The sequence below is a fragment of the Scyliorhinus torazame genome, chromosome 15 (assembly GCF_047496885.1).
Source record: "Scyliorhinus torazame isolate Kashiwa2021f chromosome 15, sScyTor2.1, whole genome shotgun sequence".
In the NCBI taxonomy this organism is placed as follows: domain Eukaryota; kingdom Metazoa; phylum Chordata; class Chondrichthyes; order Carcharhiniformes; family Scyliorhinidae; genus Scyliorhinus; species Scyliorhinus torazame.
In genome coordinates this window covers 177,260,780-177,284,774 of record NC_092721.1, presented here as the reverse complement: position 1 = coordinate 177,284,774, position 23,995 = coordinate 177,260,780, and the positions used below count along the sequence as shown (strand labels likewise).

At 46.6% G+C, this 23,995-nt stretch overlaps 2 protein-coding genes across 7 annotated transcripts in view; one reads left to right on the top strand and one right to left on the bottom strand.

Annotated features, from left to right (window-relative positions):
- Nucleotides 1-23,995, bottom strand: part of cracdlb (cracd like b) — a 259,256-nt gene that overhangs the window by 9,661 nt on the left and 225,600 nt on the right. For 5 of the 6 annotated variants that reach the window (XM_072477181.1, XM_072477184.1, XM_072477180.1 and 2 more), the window contains 2 exons: nucleotides 19,529-19,570; nucleotides 10,381-10,568 (listed from right to left, as the gene is read on the bottom strand). In XM_072477181.1, the coding sequence (XP_072333282.1) occupies nucleotides 10,381-10,568; nucleotides 19,529-19,570 (230 nt within the window). The remainder of the gene's footprint in view (nucleotides 1-10,380; nucleotides 10,569-19,528; nucleotides 19,571-23,995) is intronic. The other variant, XM_072477179.1, reaches the window with a different exon arrangement.
- On the top strand, nucleotides 7,313-7,814 carry LOC140392022 (small nuclear ribonucleoprotein E-like). The gene has a single exon (XM_072477185.1). It carries the CDS (start codon nucleotides 7,364-7,366, stop codon nucleotides 7,640-7,642), a length of 279 nt encoding a protein of 92 aa, XP_072333286.1. The 5' UTR covers nucleotides 7,313-7,363; the 3' UTR covers nucleotides 7,643-7,814.

The window sequence follows — 23,995 nt, the reverse complement described above, 5'->3', positions numbered from 1 at the left end:
GCACTGGAGCGACCCACGCTGCTCCAGCTGCCGATCCCGGCATCAGATGGGCGCCCTGGGTCTGCGCATTACCAGTGGGGCCATCGGCAACAGCGGGACCGGCGTGATTGCCGTGCATGCGCGGTGGCTCCCTTCTCCGCGCCGGCCCCGACGCAACATGGCTTAGGGCTACAGGGCCGGCGCGGGACAAAAGAGGCCCCCAGCCCGAGAGGCAGGCCCGGTGATCGGTAGGCCCCGATCGCAGGCCAGGCCACAGCGCAGCCCCCACCCCCCACCCCCCCCCCCCCCCCCCCCATGGTCGGAACCCCCTACCAGGCTGCCCCCCGGATCCATTCACGCCGAAGTCCCGCCGGGTAAGACCAGGTGTGAACGGCGCCGGCGGGACTTGGCCAATCCCGGGCCTAGAATCAGCAGGGGAGGGGGGGGCGGCCCGTAGAGCGGCCCCCGACTGGCGCCTTGCCGACCACGCCGGCGCCAATGGCGCTGATTCTCTGCTCTCCGGAGAATCGGCGGACTGCCGTCGGCATGGCGTCACGCGATCCGTGCCCGTCACGACGATTCTCCGGCCCGGACTGGACTGAGAGAATTCTGCACCTTATCTACATCCACCCTGGCACAGAATCACACAACCACAGAATCACACAGTGCAGAAGAGGCCCTTCGGCCCATCGAGTCTGCACTGACACATGCAAAACACCTGACCTGCCTATCTAATCCCATTTGTCAACACTTGGCCCATAGCCTTGAATGTTAAGATATGCCAAGTACTCATCCAGGTACTTTTTAAAGGATGTGAGGCAATTCACCTCTACCACCCTCCCAGGCAGTGCGTTCCAGACCATCACCACCCTCTGGGTAAAAAAGGGTTTCCTCAAATCCCCCTGAAACCTCCCACCCCTCACCTTGTATGTGTGTCCCCTCATGACTGACCTTTCAACTAAGGGGAACAGCTGCTCCCTATCCACTATGTCCATGCCCCTCATAATCATGTACACCTCGATTAGGTCATCCTTCAGTCTTCTCTGCTCCAGCGGAAACGACCTCAGCCTATCCAGCCACTCCTCATAATTTACATGTTCCATCCCAGGCAACATCCTGGTGAATTGCCTCTGAAATCCCTCCAGAACAATCACAGCCTTCCTATAATGTGGCGACCAGAACTGCACACAGTATTCCAGCTGTGGCCTCACCAAAGTTTATACAACTCCAACATGACCTCTCTGCTTTTGTGATCTGTGCCTCGATTGGTGAAGGCAAGTGTCCCATTTGCCTTTTTCACCACCCTGTTAACCTGCCTTCAGAGATCTATGGACAATCACATCAAGGTCTCTTTGTTCCTCGGAACTTCCCAGTGTCAGACCATTCATTGAATGCTTCCTTGTCAAATGAATCCTTCCAAAGTATATCACCTCACTTTTCAGGGTTAAATTCCATCTGCCACTTTTATGTCCATTTGACTATCCCATCTATACCTTCTTGTAACCCAAGACACTCAACCTCACTGTTAACCACATGGCCAATTTCTGTGTCATCTGCAAATAATCATCTATGTTGTTTATATAAATGACAAACAATAGAGGGGACCCAGCCAATTTTCTTCACATTCAAATAATTTTATTGACTATGAACAGCTGTTGCCCTAGCAATAATCCTTGAAGAATCCCTCTAGTAGGAGGCTGTCATGCTGAGAATGACCCGTTTATTTCTATTCTTTGTTTTTTGTCTGTTAACCAATTGTCAATTCATTTAATATATTTCCTCCAATCCCATGCGCTCTAATTTTTTTACTAACCTCCTGAGTGGGACTTTAACAAAAGCCTTCTTAAAATCCAAATACACCACATCCACCAATTCTCCTTCATCAATGCTACAAGTAACATCCTCAAAAAACTCCAACACGTTTGTCAAACATGATTTCCCTTCCGTAAATCCATGTTGAATCTGCCCAATTTTACTATTCTTTTCCAAGTATCCAGTTATCACAACTTTATCATAGATTCTAAGATTTGCCCTACTATTAATGCCAAACTAACAGCTCTGTAGTTCTCCATTCTCCTTCCACCCTCTTCAATAGTTACATTTGCTACTATTCAGGCTGTGGGAACCTTTCCAGAATATATAGAATTTTGAAAGATACCCACCAATGTGCCCACTATCTCTCTAGCCACTTCCTTCAACTCTCTGGGATGAAGCTCATCTGGCCCAGGGGACTTATCAAGTTTCAACCCAGTTAACTTTGCAAGTACTATCTCTTTATTAATGTTAATTTATTTTTGTTCCTAAGTTTCATAAGTCCCTTGGTTGCTTAGTATTTCTTGGAGATTTTCTGTATCTTCTGTGAAGACAGCTGCAAAGTAAGTGTGCAGTTTCTCTGCCATTTCCCTGTTCTCCATTATAACTTCTCCTCTCCCCACCTAATGAACCCACATTTGTCCTGGCTAATCTTTTCCTTTCCAAAGGCCCAAGGAAGCTTTTACAGTCTGCTTTTATGTTCCATGCTAGTTTCCACCCATATTCTCTTTTTAATTTATTAATCACAGCAGGCTATTTGAGATCTATTCAAGCATGGAAGGGAAGTGAAAATAAACAATCCAAACATCTACTAAAAACTATTTATTTTGAAGTAAATAGAAGCCTCACAAATCCAAGGATCTGAGGGGGTTTAAAGCCAAGTGATGTGGTTTTGCCGTTCTGTTAAGTTACAGCTGCTGCTTTCTAGACATCTGTCTGAGGCAGCAGGCGTAAGACACAGGTGAGTGAAAAAATGATTTTTTTTTTCACTGTTTTTGCCTGGACTGCTCCTTAGCCACCAGGCAGGGGTGACTGATGTGGGGCGGGGAGCGATTCTGAACTGTGAGTGGGAGGGATTCTCTTCTATGGGGGGGCAGTCTGCCATGGGGGGGGGGTTCTCTGATATGGGGGGGGGGTCCTCTGTTACGGGGGCATTCCCTTTTATGGGTGGATGTCTGGTGGTGGTGGGGGGGGGGTCAGGATTTGCATTGTGGGGGAGGGGGGCACTTATGTTAAATACTTACCCATTTGGCCCACTGTGACAGGGCTATGCTGGACAATACTTGCACCAATCCACGCTGGGATCTCAGCCCAGAGGGCTGGAGCATCACAGAGATGTGGAGAATCCAGTATCTAGACTCTTAATTTTGACCAATTTTCATCCTGTGCTCGTGCATGGCTCAAACCTTGATGTGGCCGCCAGTGTATAATCTGCTGTGGACCATGTATAATGTATAATCTGCTGTGGACCATGTAGAATGTAGCATCTGCTGTGGACCATGTAGAATGTATAATCTCGTGTGGACCATGTAGAATGTATAATCTTGTGTGGACCATGCAGAATGTATAATCTGCTGTGGACCATGTGGAATGTATAATCTGCTGTGGACCATGTAGAATGTATAATCTTGTGTGGATCATGTAGAATGTATAATCTGCTGTGGACCATGTAGAATGTATAATCTCGTGTGGACCATGTAGAATGTATAATCTCGTGTGGACCATGTAGAATGCATAATCTGCTGTGGACCATGTCGAATGTATAATCTGCTGTGGACCATGTAGTATGTATTATCTGGTGTAGATCATGTAGAATGTATAATCTGCAGTAGACCATGTAGAATCTGCTGTGGACCATGTAGAATGTATAATCTCATGTGGACCATGTAGAATGTACAATCTGCTGTGGACCATGTAGAATGTACAATCTGCTGTGGACCATGTAGAATGTATAATCTGGTGTGGATCATGTAGAATGTATAATCTGCTGTGGACCTTGTGGAATGTATAACCTGCTGTGGACCATGTGAATGTATAATCTGGTGTGGATCATGTAGAATGTATAATCTGGTGTGGATCATGCAGAATGTATAATCTACAATAGACCATGTAGAATCTGGTTGGATCATGTAGAATGTATAATCTGGTGTTGATCATGCAGAATGTATAATCTACTGTGGACCATGCAGAATGTATAATCTTGTGTGGACCATGCAGAATGTATAATCAGCTGTGGACCATGTGAAATGTATAATCTGCTGTGGACCATGCAAAATGTATAATCTCGTGTGGACCATGTAGAATGTATAATCTCGTGAGGACCATGTAGAATGTATAATCTTGTGTGGACCATGTAGAATGTATAATCTGCTGTGGACCATGTAGAATGTATAATCTGCTGTGGACCAGGTAGAATGTATAATCTGCTGTGGACCATGTAGAATGTGTAATCTTGTGCAGACCATGTAGAATGTCTAATCTGCTGTGGACCTTGTGGAATGTCTAATCTGCTGTGGACCATGTAGAATGTCTAATCTGCTGTGGACCATGTAGAATGTATATCTGTTGTACACTGCATTAATTGCTTGTTATTTATAATCTTTTATAATATTTATTGTCACAAGTCGGCTAACATTAACACTGCAATGAAGTTACTGTGAACATCCCCTAGTCGCCACACTCCAGCACCTGTTCGGGTACACGTTATACTGTAAAGCAATTGTATAAGAACAATGTTGTAATTAGCCAACATATTAAAATTTCCTGTTTAAAACCACTTGGGCCGCAACCACACCGCAGTTATTGAAAGACTAACAACCATATATTGCAATAGTAATTACAAGAAAAATTCTCACTAACACCTCTCATCACCCGAATCATCACGGGAGGACGTGCCTCCTCTTCGAGCACTCCCTCCCAGTGCTTGGCCAGAGTTGAGTGCGTGGCAAATTCCCGCTGTGCAGTGTTCCACATTCTAAACTCTATTTGGGTGTTGATCAATAACTGTGCTGTTATGTGTTGTGCAGTATGAATGAGAGCCTGCATACTTCAATTGGCTGCTCACCAATTTCACTAAAAATGATAGCTCGGAAGCCAGATCCTCTAGGTTGGAGCAAACCGTTCTCCTGATTTGCTGAAAGGTTCGAGGAGAAAGGTATATTAATCTAACTGCCCTCATTATAAAGTGCGGCAGCATCACCCAAACCCAGGGAAATGCTCACGTGCTCCTGGGAATGAAAAATATTTTAAATCTCATTGGGCTGCCACTCGCAAGCAGTCGCTGTTTGGCAGGAATGAAAATTAATCAAACAAGCGCTGTGCAGTTTATGAAGATCAGCACGGTTGGAAATACTTTAGCTCTGTGATACGTTATTAACATTTTACTTAATTCGAAAGCAACTGTTGTGTGGATAGATTTCCACTTTGCTGCAAATTGACAGCACCATTGACAATCTCTTTACACTGAAGGTTTTTTGTGGAGGGCTGCAAAAATTAACGGCCGACTTTTGGAGCAGGCGTCACATTTAATTTATAGCAACTGCGTAAACGAGGTCGATGCAGTCAACTCAAATTAACTGGAAGGCAAAGCTCCGCTCAGATTTGATTGTGCCCCTGCTGTCTGGGTTTTCTTTCCTTTCAGCTTCTAATGGTGAGTGGCTTAAAAAGGCAAAGAACATTTGATAGCCTGTCTCAAGTAGTGTAGGAGGTTTACAGGTGTAGAAATAGCTGAGCCCCCGACCATTCAACAACCCGGGGTTTGCCACTGACCAGAAACTGACCTGGCCAGGCACATAAATACTGTGGCTACAAGAGCAGGTCAGAGGCTGGGGAATTCCGCAGCGAGTAACTCACCTCCCGTCTCTCTACAATCTGTCCACCATTTACAAGGCCTAAGTCAGGATTGTGATGGAATACTCTCCACTTGCTTGGATGAGTGCAGCTCCAACCACACTCAAGAAGCTCAATCCAGGACAAAGCAAGAAGAGGGGAGGGATTCCTATATTTATGTTGTTTCTATTGTTTGGCTTAATCTATGAAAGTACATTTGAACATACAAATGGATTGGGAAAGAACACCTGATCCACTAAGTCCACCTCATCCACATTTACTGCAGTCACATTCACTATTGGTCACTTCTGCCGGCTCTGTCAATCGACTATCTTTTTTAACCCTTTCATGGGATGTAAGAACCACCAGCAAAGTTAGTATTTGTTGTCCAACTGTGATTGCTTTTGTGTAGATTGTGGTGAGCAGCCCTGAAGGGGTGAGTGGGCTACTCATCTTCCTGGTTTCTATTTGCGGAATTTTACCAGAATTTGGCAAAAGTGTCAGGCTCAGTCAGAAAACTGGTGTGTATTTCTCTAGTTGCACGTGTTTTGTTATGTTTCCTTTGCAACATAAGCGGCTTCCTTGTGTTGCATTTGTCAAGGAAGGTCGAGACGTGTAAATAACTTCAACTCATTTATTTACACTATGTACACCTTTATAACTTGAGTTTGACACTACTGCTAATCCTATTGTAGCTACCTAAACTGACTAACCAGCTGCTGTCTTCCACGTGGTGGGTGTGATAATGAATCAACCCTGTGCCTCTCCTCACTGACTGTCTCCACTGGCCAAAAGGCTGATCACGTGTGTGGTGTCCTTTATGTATGGGTTGGTGTAATGCCCCCCCTGTGGTCGTGCCACCTCCTTGAGTATCGTGAATGTCCATTGGTCGCCTCCTATCTAACTTATCTATTGGTTGAGTGTGTGTGTGTGATGTTTCTGGTGCTCCCTCTAGTATCTGTCTAGCTTACATGTATTTACAGTGATGCACATCACCACAGCACGGACCAGTTTTCTTGAGCCTCAGAGAGAAATAAAAGAGTGGGCGAAGCCTCGTAGACCTGGCAACCGGCTCCAGAGAGATCAAGGCGCCAATCTTTAAAGGGTGCCCTGATTAATGCTACTACCTAACGGCCCCCAGCCGACATTACAGAGTTATCGGGGCACTCCACACACCCTGACAATCCTCGCAGGTACCCTGCGCCCCTCCCCCCACATCCACCGCCGGCATTGAACCCCCCACCAATGCTGGGGAAGAATATCTCAATCCCTCAGGGGCTTTACTTCCCTATGCAACCCTGGAGGGATTGGCTTGACTGCCTCACATCTGGCCAAACCTGTTGTAAACCTCGCTGACATGACGTCACAAATATTTAGTGTGGAGGGGGGAATCATGTGGCGGCGAGGGGGTGCTAATAATATTTAAATCGATGCAAATGTATTAAAGTGAGGATCACGCCCTTTGTGGGCGTGAATCTTGTGACGTCGCCGGCGATATGCAAAGAAAATCGGGAAACGCAATTTCTCCAGCGAGAATTGCACTTCCTGATTCTCATGGGATTTCCCACTTATGCTGCCGATTCTGCAGATGGCTAGAACGGGCTCAAAATTGTCCCCTATGTTTCTTGAACCACTGTGGTCCATCTTGTGTAGGTACACACAAACTGCTGTTAAGGAGGGAGCTCCAGGGCCAGCCGCCATTTTGTTCGCTAGCTGCCAGCCGCAGGGGGACGGAGCCGGCGACATGGCGTACCGCGGGCAGGCTCCGAAAGTGCAGAAAGTGATGGTGCAGCCCATCAATCTTATTTTCAGGTACCTTCAAAATCGATCCAGGATCCAAGTGTGGCTATATGAACAAGTCAACATGAGGATAGAAGGGTGTATAATTGGCTTTGATGAATACATGAACCTTGTTTTGGATGATGCAGAGGAAATTCACATGAAATCAAAATCAAGAAAACCACTGGGCCGTGTTATGCTGAAAGGGGACAACATCACCTTACTACAGAGCGTCCACAGTTAAGAATGGATTCGCTGGAACTTGATTGTCTATACACTATAGCAAATAGCTAACTTGTTTATATAGCATTTTGGATACCGGTTGTCGGAAAACAGATTAAGTTGTGATGTGTTTTTGTACCTAGCCATAGTAATGATTTTCTGAAATAAAAATCTTATAACCAAAAAAAAAAAAAGGAGGGAGCTCCAGGATGTTGATCCAGTTACAGTGAAGGAACGGCGATAAAGTTCCTAGTCACAGTGGTGTGTGGCTTGCGGGGAACTTGTTAGTGGCAGTGTTCCCACGTGTTTACTGCCCTTGTCCTTCTACGTGGTGGACGTTGCAGGTTTGGAAGGTGCTGGCAAAGGAGGTTTGACACGTCGCTGCAGTGCACCTTGTATATGCTAAACACTGCTGCCGCTGTGTGTTGGCAATGGAGGGAGTGAATGTTTAAGATGGTGGATGGGATGCCAAACAAACAGGTTGCTTTGATCTGGATGGTGTTGTACTGATTGAGTGTTGTTTTAGCTGCACTCGTCCACTCAACTGGCGAATATGCCATCACACTGCTGACTTCTGCCTCGTTGATGGTGGACAGATTGTGGAAAGACAGGAGATGCATTACTCGCCACAGAATTCCCAACCTCTGACCTGCTCTTGTAACCACAGTATTTATATGTCTGGTCACTCTCAGAATCTTGATGCTCGGGATTCAACGATGGCCATGCCATTGAATGTAAAGGGGAGATGTTTGGATTCTCTCTTGTTGGAGATGGTCATTGCCTGGCACTTGTGTGACACGAACGGTACTTGCCACTTATCAGCCCAACCCTGGAGTTGCTGCATGTGAACACGGACTGCTTCAGTCTGAGGAATCATGAGTGGTATTGAGAACTGTGCAGTCGTCAGCAAACAGCCTCGCTTCTGACCGTACGTGGAGAGGATTTATTGATAAAGGAGTTGAAGGTGGTGGGGCCTAGGACGCTACCCTTGCAGTGTCGTCCTGGGGCTGAGATGATTGGCCTCCAAGAACCACAACCACCTTCCTTTGTGTGAGGCATGGATTCAAGATTTCGGTTGAATCCCTTTGGTTCCAACGTTGCTACATTTCCTTTGCATTGTGCTAGGCCAAATGGTGCTTTGCGGTAAGGACAGTAGATGTGCAGTATCGCAAGCATAGACTGGGAACCTGATTGGGATATTCAGGCAAATTTGCACTACTTGTATTGCACAAAAAAGAATGGAAGATATAAACTTAAAGCAGCCTTACTGATCATTTTGTATTGAGCTTGGACTTCAGGGAAATCAGTGAAAGGACATAAAGCCGCTGAAAAGATTACCTCATCACTCACGGCAGTTTCCTCTATCCATATCTGGATCAGCCGGCCTTTTGAGTTTCCATTTAAAATAAAACAAATTAAAAGTAATAAAATCTGCGTTTGCAGTCTTGTGGCTCAGATAATTTCTACACATGTGGATAGGGGCTGTTTAGCACACTGGGCTAAATTGCTGGCTTTGAAAGCAGACCAAGGCAGGCCAGCAGCACGGTTCGATTCCCGTATCAGCCTCCCCGAACAGGCGCTGGAATGTGGCGACTAGGGGCTTTTCACAGTAACTTCAGTTGAAGCCTACTTGTGACAATAAGCAATTTTCATTTTCATTTCATAAGCTGAAAAGTAAAATGATAGGTTCCTGCAGGGAGTAACACGTCATGCGTGTGAATCTGGGTCATCTGGACCCATATCCAGAATGTAAAACAAAGGAATGTAAATTAAAATGACAACTGTTCTTTACCCATAAGGAATATTTCTTTTTGTACGAGCTGCTGGTGGGGAATTTTGCTCACTCCTTTCTAATTTGGATCAAAATGTCGTTTCTTGCACTTTTAATTGCGGGAGATTATGAATTATTTTGGTACAAAACATTCTGTTGTTCATGCAAACATATTTGCAACAATCCTTATTTTGCCTATTAATTGGCCATTGGTGCCATGTTTCCCATGATCTTCTTCTCCACTGCCCAAAGTCCAGACTCCTTTTATAAAGCAATGGTGCACTTGGAGTAAATGGTTAATGCCAAATCATTTCTAATTTGAAAGACACAACCAGGGTAAGTTTAGTCTTCTGAGGTCAACCTTTTCTCACCGCCTCTGACATTCTCCAAATCAATCACAGTTATTTTATCGTCAAATTAATTGTACAATTGTAATAAATGCTTTCTCCTCAACATTAGGGCAGGAATGCACTCATAGATCCAATATTCAAGAGTACAATTGGTTTGAATTATTTTTAAACGGCGCACATATGACATTGTGAACCTTGTTGGTGTTTTAGATCGAAACTGTAGCCAGGGACTGCAAACAAATTCACAAAATATGTGCAAGACAAAATTCTGTTCACCAATTCCCAACGGGAACCTTTATGGGATTACTGAAGGACACTTGAGTAGCTGAATTGTTACGGCACACAAGGAGGCCATTCGACCCATCGTGACTGTGTCATCTCCCCAAATGTGCAATGCACCTCGTGCCATTCCCCTGCCTTCTTCCCGCACCTTGTACATTCTTCTTTTTCAGATAATAATCCCATTCTCTCGAGGGCCTCAATTGAACCCGCCTCCACCACACGCTCAGGCAGTGCATTCCCGATCCTAATGCAGTCTTTACGTGGTGTACTGTACCACATTCAGAATGGATTGATTGGTGATCAGTATAATGTAGCATATAAAGGAGGAATGAAAGGGAAAGCACCACACAATGTTACCTTGTCCACTGCTTTCCTGTCCCCGACTGTTTTGGCTTCCTGGGCTGGCATTGTATCTGCTTTCCCGTAATGCTGCACATGATACCCCTTCTGCTTTTGTCTGGCCATGGTGACCCAAGCTGGTATGGAAGAGTCCTCAGTGGATGATCTGCTGTCTTGAGTATGCTTGTCAAAAAGTAGCCCCCTCTCTGAGGAAAGAAAATGCCATCAATATTTCCAATGCAAACCCTCAAACAACTTGTCTAACATCCAAATGTAATTACTCGCTCATAAATAAAGAACGGTGGTGACAGGATTTCATTAAATGAAGACCCATTTAATTCCAAAAGAATTCAGAAGGATGTAAATTTCAAAATATTTCTGATCAATTGTGCATTGATTGGCGATGTATTTCAATGCTGCAGATGTTGTTTTTCTAATCGAGTTGATTGATTTCAAATTGGAATGAGTGTGCAGATTTGCAAAGTTTCATAATCACATTTTCAGATTTGGCTAATTTTAACCCCTTTGGTGATATAACAATAACATGCATTTCTCTTGCATCTTTAAGAGGTTGCAGTTTTTTACGTACTTGTCATTCAAAAATGTCCCATTATTTAAACTGTGCAGTACATGAAGATGAATTTACAGATCAGGAGCAGGAATAGGCCCCTTGGTCCCTGGAGCCTGCTCCACCATTCAGAAAGATCATGGCTGATTAAATTTTAACCTCAATGTCAGATTACTGCCCACCCCATTTACCCCCTTGCTTATCAAGAATCCATCTACTTAAAGATGTTCAAAGATTCTTCCTCAACTACCTTTTGAGGAAGAGAGTTCCAAAGTCTCACCACTCTACAACTGAAAGAAAAACAACTCCTCGCCACTGCCCTAAATGGGCAACCACTTATTTTTAAACAGCACCCCTTCGTGTGAGTCTGTCCCACAAGAAGAAACATTCTTTCCATATCCAACCTGTCAAGTCCCCTCAGGTTCTTCTGTGTTTCAATCAAGTTACCTCTTAATCTTCTGAACTCCAATGGATACAAGCCTAGCCTGTCCATACTCTCCGGTTTAGCTCGGTGGGCTGGACAGCAGGTTTGTGATGCAGAGCGGTTCGTGATGCAGAGCCAGGTCAGCAGTGTGGGTTCAATTCCCACACCGGCTGAGGCTATTCATGAAGGCCCCACCTTCTCAACCAGATCCCCTTGCCTGAGATGTGGTGACTTTAAGGTTAAATAACCACCAGTTGGCTCTCCCCCTCAAACTATGGTGATTTTCGGGCAGCACGGTGGCAAAGTGGATTAGCCCTGCTGCCTCACGGTACCGAGGTCCCAGGTTCGATCCTGGCTCTGGGTCACTGTCCATGTGGAGTTTGCACATTTCCCCAGTCTTTGTGTGGGTTTCGCCACCACAAGCCAAAGATGTACAGGCTAGGTGGATTGGCCACGCTAAACTGCCCCTTAATTGGAAAAAATCAATTGGGTACTCTAAATTTTTTTTAAAAGAAAAAAAAACTATGGTGACTTTACAGGGGCAGCATGGTGGCACAGTGGTTAGCACTGCTGCCTCACAGCACCAGGGACCGGGTTCAATTCCAGCCTTGGGTGACTGTGTGGAGTTTGCACATTCTTCCCATGTCTGCGTGGGTTTCCTCTGGATGCTCCAGTGCCTCCTACAATCCAAAGATGTGCAGGGTAGGTCGATTGGCTAACTTGCCCCTTAGTGTCCCTTAGGTTAGGTCAGGATACAGGGATTGAGCAGGAGAGCAGGCTGGGCCTAGGTAGGGCGCTCTTTCAGAGGGCCGAAGGGCCTCCTTCCGCACTGTAGGGATGCTATACTATGCTATGATTCTCATAAGACAACCCAATCATTCTGGGTATTAGTCTGGTAAACCTCCAAACCTTCCTTAAAGGAGACCAATATTGTATGAAATACCTCAGAAGTGGTTTCACCAATGCCCCGTATAACTGAAGCATATTCATTCCACCTCGCAATAAACAAATAAACAATATAAAACGGGGCAAGCATGGCTTTCAAAGCTTTGTGCCATTCTCCTCAAAATCTGACATCTCCTTTGCCCAAGCTGCCTTTGAAACATTTTTCATTGATCATTTACCCAGCTTAACTGTTTGAAAATGCTCACAAGTGTTCAAAATGATTGAAGCCTGAGGTCGCGTTTCCTGATTTTTCAACTCTAATGGCTGTGTTACAGCTGGTGATATTTGCAGGTTCATAGCAGCCAATTGCAACCCGCTTCAGGATGAACTGTCGGAGCTTTTACAGTACAGAAAGAGACCCTTCAGCCAAGGGTCCATGCTGGCCATCAAGCGTCCACCTTTTCCACAATGAATTCCATTTGTATTGCTTCTGCACATTTCACCACCTTCTCTATGTCATCCTGAAGCCAATAACGATCCTCATCATGATCTACAACTTAGCCAAGTATTGCATTCACCACAAACTTTATAATGCCGCTCCCTATTTCAAGTTCATGTCATTTATAAAAATTGTGAAGAAGTAATGGAGACAAAACTGCCTCTTGTGGAACACCATTGCAAACCATGTCAGTCTGAAAAATGTCCTTCCACATCTATTTCCTGTCACTGAGCCATTTCTGTATCCATAACCGCCACCTTCATCTTAATTCCCTGGGTTTGCATCTTCTTAACAAACCTTCTGTGTGGCACCTTTCAAAGTTCCTGAAGTGCATGTGAAGCATCTTCTTTCTATTGGCCAACAACCTGACACCAGAAAACACTCTCAGCTGACAGTGTTTGTTTTTGTCCTGGCCTTACTGACCCCAGATTGACTCTCACATTGATCCAATGCAATAGCTCCAATTGAACCCACCCCAAGTCATTTCGCACTGACCATGTCGCTGGAGCAGCTTCGGAGGGAAATGGAAGACTGGGACGTTGGTTTGTAAGGCAGGCATGTGAATTAACGCAAAAAAGGTGAAATTATCTGTTTTTTTAAAAAATTATTTCATGGGTTGTGAGCTTCGCTGGCAAGAGCCAGTTTTATTGCCCATCTCAAACCGCCCTCGAGAAGGTGGCGAGCTGCCATCTTGAACCGCTACAGTCGCTGTGGTGTAAGAACAGTCACAGTGCTGTTAGCGAGGAAGTGCGGCTAAAGTTAAACGGTAAATAATTAAGTACTGTGTGGCAAGCAATGGATGTAGCTCTGAAGAGGACTTGATAACTTTATTTGTGGATTACAACCTACATTGCTTGATGTTTTTTTAATCCATGCAAGGGGCTTCGCTGGCTGGGCCAACATTTATTGCCCATTCCTAATTGTCCTTGATAAGGTGGTGGTGATCATCCTTCTTGAACTGCTGCAGTCATAGAGTCATAGTCATAGAGGTTTATGACTAGGTTCATGCCTTCAGCCCAACTTGTCCATGCTGCCCAGTTTTTACCACCAAGCTAGTCCTAATTGCCCGCATTTAGCCCAGTCCTCTAAACTCATCTTCCCATATAACTGTCTGAATGCTTTTTAAAAGACAAAATTGTACCCGCCTCGACTACTGCCTCGTTCCAGACACTCACCACCCTCTGAGTTAAAAGATTGCCCCTCTGGACCCTTTTGTATCTCTCTCCCCTCTCCTTAAACCTATGCCCCCCCAGTTTAAGACTCCCCGACCTTTGGGAAAAGATGTTGACTACCTACCTTACCTATGCCCCTCATTATTTTATAGACCTCTACAAAGTCACCTCTAAGCCTCCTACATTCCAGGGAAAAAAGTCCCAGTCTATCCAGCCTCTCCTTATAACTCAAACCATCAAGTCCCGGTAGCATCCTAGTACATCTTTTCTGCACTCTTTCGAGTTTAATAATATCTTTTCTATAATAGGGTGACCAGTGCATGCGTTGTAGATTATAATGTTTTAGTGATAGTCATAGAAGTTTACAGCATGTAAACATGACCTTCGGCCCAACTTGTCCATACCGCCCGGTTTTTACCACTAAACTAGTCCCGATTGCCTGCATTTGGCTCATATCTCTCTACACCCATCTTTCTCATATAATGTCTGAATGCTTTTTAAAAGACAAAATTGTACCTGCCTCTACTACTGCCTCCGGCAGCTCATTCCACACTCACCACCTTCAGTGCGAAAAATTTTCCCCTCTGGATCCTTTTGTGTGTCTCCCCCCTTAAACCTATGCTCTCTAGTTTTAGACTCCCCTACCTTTGGAAAAAGATGTTGACTATCTACCTTATCTATGCCCCTCATTATTTTACAGACCTCTATAAGATCATCCTACACTCCAGGGAAAAAAGCCCGAGTCTATCCAGCCTCCCCTTATGACTCAAACCATTATGTCCCGGTAGTATCCTAGTAAATCGTTTCTGCACTCTTTCTAGTTTAATAATATCCTTTCTATAATAGGGTGACCAGAACAGTACACAGTATTCCAAGTGTCGCCTTACTAATGTCTTGTACAACTTCAGCAAGACATCCCAACTCCTGTATTCAATGCTCTGAACATAAATCCTAGCATGCCCCCTTCTTCACCACCCTGTCCACCTGTGACTCCACCTTCAAGGAGCTATGAACCTGTACCCGTAGATCTCTTTATTGTATAACTCTTCCCAACTCCCTACCATTAACTGAGCAGGTCCTGCCCTGATTTGATCCACCAAAATGCATCACCTCACATTTATCTAAATTAAACTCCATCTGCCATTCATCGGCCACTGGCTCAATTGATCAAGATCCCGTTGCAATCCTAGATAACCTTCTTCACTGTCCACTGTGCCACCAATCTTGGTGTCATCCACAAACTTACTAACCATGCCTCCTAAATTCTCATCCAAATCATTAATATAAATAACAAATAATAGTGGACCCAGCACTGATCCCTGAGGCACAGCGCTGGTCACAGGCCTCCAGTTTGAAAAACAACCCTCTGCAACTTCGGTCGCCAAACCAATTTTGTATCCAATTGGCTACCTCACCCTGGATTCTGTGATATTTAACCTTTTGCAACAACCTACTATGAGGTACCTTGTCAAAGGCCTTGCAAAAGTCCATGTAGACAACGTCGACTACACTGCCCTCGACTATCTTCTTGGCTACCCATTCAAAAAACTCAATCAAATTCGTGAGACATGATTTTCCACTCACAAAGCCATGCTGACTGTCCCTCATCAGTCCTTGCCTCACTAAATGCCTGTAGATCCTGTCTCTCAGAATACCTTCTAACAACAAACCCACCACAGACGCTAGGCTCATCAGTCTGTAGTTCCCAGGCGTTTCCCTGCGGCCCTTCTTAAACAAAAGCACAACATTTGCTACCCTCCAATCTTTAGGCACCTTACCTGTGGCTTTCGCTGATTTAACTATCTCTGCTAGGGGTCCTGCAATTTCCTCCCTAGCCTCCCACAACGTCCTGGGATACATTTCATCGGGTCCCGGGGATTTATCTACCTTGATGCGCTTTAAGACTTCCAGCACCTCCTTCTCTGTAATATGTACACTCAAAGAACAAAGAAAAGTACAGAACAGGAACAGGCCCTTCGGCCCTCCAAGCCTCGCCAAACATGCTGCCCGTCTAAACTAAAATCTTCTACACTTCTCGGGTCCGTATCCCTCTATTCCCATCCTATTCATGTATTTGTCAAGATGCCCCTTAAACATCACTATCGTCCCTGCTTCCACCACCTCCTCCGGCAGCGAGTTCCAGGCACCCACTACCCTCTGTGTAAAAAAACTTACCTCGTACATCTCCTCTAAACCTTGCCCCTCGCACCTTAAACCTATGCCCCCTAGTAATTGACCCCTCTACCCTGGGGAAAAGTCTCTGACTATCCACTCTGTCTATGCCCCTCATAATTTTGTACACCTCTATCAGGTCACCCCTCAACCTCCGTCATTCCAGTGAGAACAAATCAAGTTTATTCAATCTCTCCTCATAGCTAATCTACCCCTCCTCATAGCTAAGCCATCACTATTTATTTCCCCAAGTTCCCGAACATCCATGCCTTTCTCCACTGTAAATACCGATGAGAAATATTAATTTAGGATCTCACCAATCTCTTGTGAATCCGCACATAGATGACCTTGTACATCCTTAAGAGGCCCTACTCTCTCCCTCGTTACTCTTTTGCCCTTTATATATTTGTCGAAGCTCTTTGGATTCTCCTTTGCCTTATCAGCCAAAGCAATCTCAGGTTCCCTTCTTGCCCTCTTGATTTCTCTCTTAACTCTAGTCCGACAATCTCTATATTTGCAGATGACACTAAAGTCGGTGGAGTTGTGGACAGTGCGGAAGGATGTTACAAGTTACAGAGGGACATAGATAAGCTGCAGTGCTGGGCTGAGAGGTGGCAAATGGAGTTTAATGCAGAAAAGTGTGAGGTGATTCATTTTGGAAGGAATAACAGGAAGGCAGAGTACTGGGCTAATGGTAAGATTCTTGGCAGTGTGGATGAGCAGAGAGATCTCGGTGTCCATGTATAGATCCCTGAAAGTTGCCACTCAGGTTGAGAGGGTTGTTAAGAAGGCGTACGGTGTGTTAGCTTTTATTGGTAGAGGGATTGAGTTTCGGAGCCATGAGGTCATGTTGCAGCTGTACAAAACTCTGGTGCGGCCACATTTGGAGTATTGCGTGCAATTCTGGTCGCCGCATTATAGGAAGGATGTGTAAACATTGGAAAGGGTGCAGATGAGATTTACCAGAATGTTGCCTGGTATGGAGGGAAGATCTTATGAGGGAAGGCTGAGGGACTTGATGCTGTTTTCGTTAGGGAGAAGAAGGTTAAGAGGTGACTTAATTGAGGCATACAAGATGATCATAGGATTGGATAGGGTGGACAGTGAGAGCCTTTTTCCTCGGATGGTGATGTCTAGCACGAGGGGACATAGCTTTAAATTGAGGGGAGATAGATATAAGACAGATGTCAGAGGTAGGTTCTTTACTCAGAGAGTAGTAAGGGTGTGGAATGCCCTGCCTGCAACAGTAGTGGACTCGCCAACACTAAGGGCATTCAAATGGTCATTGGATAGACATATGGACGATAAGGGAATAGTGTAGATGGGCTTTAGAGTGGTTTCACAGGTCGGCGCAACATCGAGGGCCGAAGGGCCTGTACTGCGCTGTAATGTTCTATGTTCTAATGTGCTTACCCTGAATCCTAGTTAACACACTTTGGAAAGCCTCCCACTTACCAGCCAACCCTTTGCCTGCCAACAGACTCCCCCAATCAACTTTTGAAAGTTCCCGTCTAATACCATCAAAATTAGCCATCCCCAAATTTAGAATTTTAACTTTTGGACCAGGCCTAGCATTCTCCATAGCTATCTTGAAACTAATGGAGTTATGGTCACTTGTCCAAAAGTGATCCCTCACTAACACTCCTGTCACCTGCCCTTCCTTATCTCCCAAGAGGAGGTCAAGTTTTGCATCCTCTCTAGTCGGGCCATCCACAAACTGAATGAGAAATTCTTCCTGAATACACTCAACAAATTTCTCTCCATCTCAGCCCCATATGCTATGGCTGTCCCAGTTAATGTTGGGAAAGTTAAAGTCTCCAACTATTACCACCCTATTTTTCTTGCAGCTATCTGTAATCTCCTTACATATTTGCTCCTCAATTTCCCGCTGACTATTTGGGGGGTGGGGTGGATTATTTTGAGTAGGGGAGGGGGCAGGGGTTAATGATAAGAATTTGATCTGTAATTACTCAGCTCCCTTATACAGAATACATAGAGATGGTATGGGGCGTACAGTGGAGAGGAACTTCCAACTTTCCCAAGTTGTACATGGTCAGCCAAACAAAGCGGGCTCAATCGACCTAATGGTCAAATGTGACTTTCTGGAGCAACACAAGTTTATGGGCGACACGGTGGCACAGTGGTCAGCCCTGCTGCCTCAAAGCACCAGGAGCTCCAGATTCAATTCCGGCATTGGGTAACTGTGTGGAGTTTGCACATCCTACCTGTGTCTGTGTTGTATTCCTCCGGGTGCTCTGGTTTTCTCCTACAGTCCAAAGGTGTGTAGGTTAAGTGGGGCTACGGGGATAGGGCGGGGGAGTGGGACCCAGAAGGGTGTAATATTCTTCACCAGTGCTAAGCAGCAGGTTTCCTATTTATCCACAATACAAAAGTTGCCACAGTCCAGGAAGATGACCATTGGCTGCTTTCCCCTTTGAGGGGGAGAGCTGACTGGTGGTGATTTAACCTGACAGTCACCACACCTCAGGGGGGGGGGGGGGGGACACACGACAAGGCGGGACCTTCATGAATAAACTCAGCCGGTCCGGATCTGGGCAGTTACTACCAAGCCGGTATGGATCTGGGCAATTACTACCCAATCACACCAGCATTATTTCTCGGGCCCTAAAGTATTCTTATCAGTATTGAAATGAGCTACTAGAATTGGATTTTTCTGCACAATTATTGAATTGCTGTGCTCCCAAGAATGACGATCATGAGTTTCTCTGAAACCTCCTTAAATGTTTCACTTTTTAATTGTAACATTTGTTTCCTTGGTTTGCGTTCAATTTGGCCGCACCAACCTTTGAACAGTGGCAGACAATAGCCTGCATTATGCTAATCTCAGACGGTTGTAGCACAGCAATAGGCTAACTGGCCCATTAAGTCTTGTTTGCCCATGAGCAACCTAGTTTAGTCCCACATTGCTGCTCACTCCCCATATCCTATAATAACCCTCGTTATCAGCAGCGGGCCTTTTGAAATGATTTTCTGAGAGCATTTCATACTCCTGGCCTCTTCCTGTGCATTAGAAGCGGACCTTGTCATGGATTAGTCCCAGCCCTCTGACTGGTTTGTCCATTTTCCATGCACAACTATATTTTATTTTCCCAGATGTGTCCGTCTTATTTGTAACATGTCGTCTAATTTTTGCGGATTTGAACGCAAACAGAAGTGAATACATTCTTAAAGTCGGGCTCTTTGTGGTGAACTGTGTTATAACAGGCTCCATTTATTCAGAAACACACATCGCTGGGAAAAGAATAAATCATCCGGTAATCACATATTTAAGCATTGATTAAATCAGGTGATTTAGTTGCATCACATCATGGAGTTTAAGATTTAATCTTTTTATTTCAACTTCCCCAAAAATAAATTATGTATAATTTAATCGGGACGGAGGTTAATGAAAAAGGATGAGCAGTTCCATGCTTTCATACTTCTACCTTCTTCAGAACAGCCATCTCGCAAAACGTCAACAGATTTCTCTGGAAGAAATGAAATCAATTTACCCAGGGAATAGTTAAAATATCAATTTATTAATCATTTTACTTCTCCTCCCCACCTTTCTTGCAACAGGGGTGAGCCTCATGAATCAATCGGAAAGCCATTAATCTCTCCCCATTGAGAGCTTATGATGCACATAGGACTTCCCATGGCAGACATTTTAGAGGGCGGAGTGTGCACCGTGGATGCACTACTCAGTAAACACGGGAAGGTGAAAGAGGTCAGGGCACCGGTGGTGTTGGTGAATATATATGCACCGAATTGGGATGATGTAGGGTTTATGAGGGGGTTGCTGGCAGCGATCCCGGACTTGGCCACGCACCAGTTCATCATGGGAGGAAGCTTTAATTGTGTTCTAGAACCGAGGGTGGGCAGGTCAAGCCCCCGGTCAATGGGAAGGATACGAATGGCAAAAAAGCTGGGAGGGTTCATGGAAAAGATGGGTGTGGTGGACCCGTGGCGCTTTAAGAACCCAGGGGAAAGGGAGTATTCCTTTAGGGGTGGAAAGGGTAGAGTATGCAGGGATAGTAATTTTGGACCAAACTAGCTGGAGATTCAGCTTAGACGGGGACGGGAGCAGAGGCCGGGATGGAGGCTCGATTCGGGGTTGTTGCAGATAGAGGATTCTGTGATAAGGTGCGGTCGGTGATTAAAGACTATGCAGAGTTGAACCAAAACGGGGAGGTGTCGGCCGCCATATTTTGGGAGGCACTGAAGGTGGTGGTCCGAAAGGAGAGTATTTTGTTCAAGGCACACGAGGATAGGAAAAGGAGGGAGTATGGGCGCTTAATGAACGAGAAAGTCGAAGTAGATAGGGAGTACTCGAGGGTACCCACCACAGAGGGATTGGCGAGAAGGAAAATGTTTCAGGGCCAATTTGATAGGTTGATGACGGGGCAGCTGCGAAGGGCAAGGAGGGTGCAGTAAGAGTACGGGGAAAATGCAGGTGGAATGTTGGTGCACCAACTACGGAGGCAGGCCACGTCCAGGGAATATTGAGGATACGGACAAGGACAGGGGAGGTGGTGACGGAGCCGCGGAGGATAAATGAGATGTTTAGGGAATACTATAAGGAGCTGTACAGGGCGGACCCGGGAGGGGTGAAGAAGGGGACATGGGACGGTTATTGCATGGTCTAGAGTTTCCGCAGTTGGAGGAAGAGAAGAGGTATGTGTGAGAGGAGGCTCTGGGGCTGAGGGAGGTGTGAGACAGTATAAGGGGTATGAAGTCAGGAAAGGCCACGGGGCCCGATGGTTACCCGGTGCAATTCTATAAGGAGTTTGCGCCGGAACTGGCACCATATCTGTTGGGGCGTTCAGTGAGGAGGTGGGGAAGGTGGAGCTGCCGGAGGCGATGGCGCAGGCGATGATCACATTGATACAAAAGAAGGGGAAGGACCGTTAGAATGTGGGTCATACAGGCCCATATCGCTGTTAAAAACAGATGTAAAAGTGCTGGCTAAACTGGTAGTGGGGATGATGAAAGGTTGGGTCCCCGGGGTGGTTGTGGAGGAACAGACAGGCTTCGTAAAGGGCAAGCAGCTCTCTGGTAATATAAGGAGGCTGTTAAATGCGATTATGACTTGGTCGAGAACCTGGGTTACACAGAACAAGGCAGGGGTGCCCACTGTCACTGCTGCTGTTCGCGCCAGCAATAGAGTCTCTGGCAATGGCTCGCAGAGGTCGGCAAGGTGGCAAGGGATTACGAGAGGGAGTAGGGAGCATCGGGTGTTGCTATATGCAGACAATCTATTATTGTACATGTCGGACCCGCTGGAGAGCTCCCGGTGAAGTGCTCCCGGTGAACGAGCTGGGTCGTAGAGCCAATCTAGGGGGGGTTTACCATTTAAAGTAGCTAGAGATAGGTTTAGATATCTGGGGATTCAGGTAACGGGAGAGTGAGCGACGCTGCATAAATTGAATTTAACAAAGCTGATGGAACAGGTTAGGGAGGATCTGAAGAGGTGGGACACACTGCATCTGCCTCTGGCACGTGGTGCAGATGAACGTCCTGTCAAGGTTTCTATTCATATTCCAAATTATATACCAAAGGCCTTTTTCCGAAAGTTGGATACGATTATTTCAGAGTTTGTGTGGGCGGGGAAGGTACCAAGGGTAAAGAGGAGCCTGTTGCAGATGCAGAGGAAGAAGGGGGATTGGCATTGCCAAACTTGCTGCATTATTATTGGGCGGTGAATGTGGGGCGGTGGTGGGTAGGAGAGGGGGTAGAATGGGTTAGGATGGACCCGTAGCGGGTCCAGCTATGGTGAGGGCAGCATTGCCAATGGCACCAAGGAAATTCACGGTGAGCCCAGTGGTGCAATCCACAGGGAAGGTCTGGAACCAGCTGAGGGGGGGGCACTTTAGGATCGAGGGGATGTCGGTGTTAACGCCACTGTGCGAAAAACATGGATTCGAGCCGGGGGGCTGGGGGGAGAGGGAGATGGATATGCGTTATGGATAGGAAGTGGAGAGAGGCGGGGCTGGTTAAGGTGAGGGATCTGTACCTCGAAAAAGGGTTTGCCAGTAAAGAGGAATTGAAGATCAGGGTAGAGCTCCCGAGATGAAGTGAGTTTAGAAAGTTGCAGGAAAGGGACTTCATGCGCAAGGTTTGGAAAGAGTTCCCCAAACTACTGAAGTTTGCCCTGCTGGAGTGACTGCTGCTCCCGGACATGGAAGGGGAGGGCAGGATCGGAGACATATACAGGTGGTTGGGAGAGTAGGGAGGCGAGCGGGTGGTGAAGATTAAGGAGAAGTGGGACAGGGAGCTAGGAGGGGAGATGAATTGGAGAGTATGAGCGAGGTGCTACACGGGGTAAACACAACTTTCTCGGGTGTGAGGGTGAGCCTGATCCAATTCAAGGTGGTACACAGGCTGCATATCCGTGAGCTCTTCCAGGGGGTGGCAGACGAGTGTGAGAAGTGTGGGCGGGGACCGGAAAACCACACACATATGGTCTGGGGCTGTGAGAAGCTAGAGATACAGGGCGGGAGTGTTCGTGGCAAGGATTATGGGAGAGGAGGTTGGGACAGGCCCTTTGGTGGCGATATTCGGGATATTGGAGAAGACGGACCTGATGGAGGGGAGGAAAGCCAATGTTGTGGCTGTTGCCACTTGGTTGCCCGGCGAAGGATCTTACTGGAATGCCAGTCGGCAACGTTGCTGGGGGTGGCAACCTGGTGGGGAGACTTATATGACTTTCTCTGCCTGGAAAAGATTAAATACAAATTGAGGGGCTCAGCGGAGGACTTTGAGGCAAGGTGGGGGATGGTCGTGGCTGCGTTTGAGGAGTTGTTTGTCGCCGGGATGAAAATGGGGAAAACATTTGTACAAACTGTGTAACTATGTGTTGCGGAGTATGCTCCCCATACTGTTGATGTTTTGCAGCCGTTTGAATAAGTGTAGAATACAATGGGGGTGGGGGCAGGGGGGTTAAGCAGTTGCTTGGCCGGGGGAGGGGGGGATTTGGGGGTGGGGGGGGGGCTGGGTTGCTGCTGTGCTGACTGAGGGGGAATTGATGGTAAGAGGGAGAGCCGGGGCGGGGAGCCTCCGCCTGGGGGGCTGGAGGGCGCGGGCACGTGGCAGGCTTAAAAAAGGAGATGGTTAGTTGGCAGGGGGGTGGTAGCCCCCCGATCCGGCTGATCACGTGGAACGTGAGAGGCCTGAATGGGCCGGTCAAGAGGGCCCGGGTATTTTCGCACTTAAAGGGGCTAAAGGCAGACGTAGCCATGCTACAGGAAACGCACCTGAAGATCGCAGATCAAACCAGGCTGAGGAAGGGATGGGTGGGACAGGTTTTTCACTCAGGGCTGGATGCGAAAAACAGGGGGTCGCAATTCTGGTGAGTAAGCGGGTGTCATTTGAGGCGATGGGTATTGTAGCAGATAAGGGCGTTGTTACGTTATGGTGAGTGGCAGGCTGCAGAGGGCCCTGGTGGTGCTAGTGAATGTGTATGCTCCGAACCGGGACGGTGCAGGGTTCATGAAGCGGATGCTGAGCCGCATTCCGGATCTGGAGTCATGTAGTTTGGTAATGGAGGGGGACTTTAACATGGTCCTGCACCCGACATTGGATCGGTCTAGGTCGAGGTTGGGTAAGAGGCCGGCAGTGGCCAAGGTCCTCAGGGGGTTCATGGACCAGATGGGGGGAGTGGATCCGTGGAGATTTGCCAGGCCAAGGAGTTTTCCTTCTTCTTCCTTCTTACTCACGGATAGATTTTTTTTGTGGTGAGCAGGGCGCTAATTCCGAGAGTGGAGGGGGTGGAGTACTTGGCCATTGCGATCTCGGACCATGCCCCGCACTGGGTGGAGCTGGGGATGGGGGAGGAGAGAGGCCAACGCCAGCTGTGGTGAATGGACGTGGGACTACTGGCGGACGAGGTGGTCTGTGGGCGGGTCCGGAGCTGC

Coding starts and splice junctions, on each gene's coding strand:
- LOC140392022 (XM_072477185.1), top strand. CDS start 7,364: ATGGCGTACCGCGGGCAGGCTCCGAAAGTGCAGAAAGTGATGGTGCAG.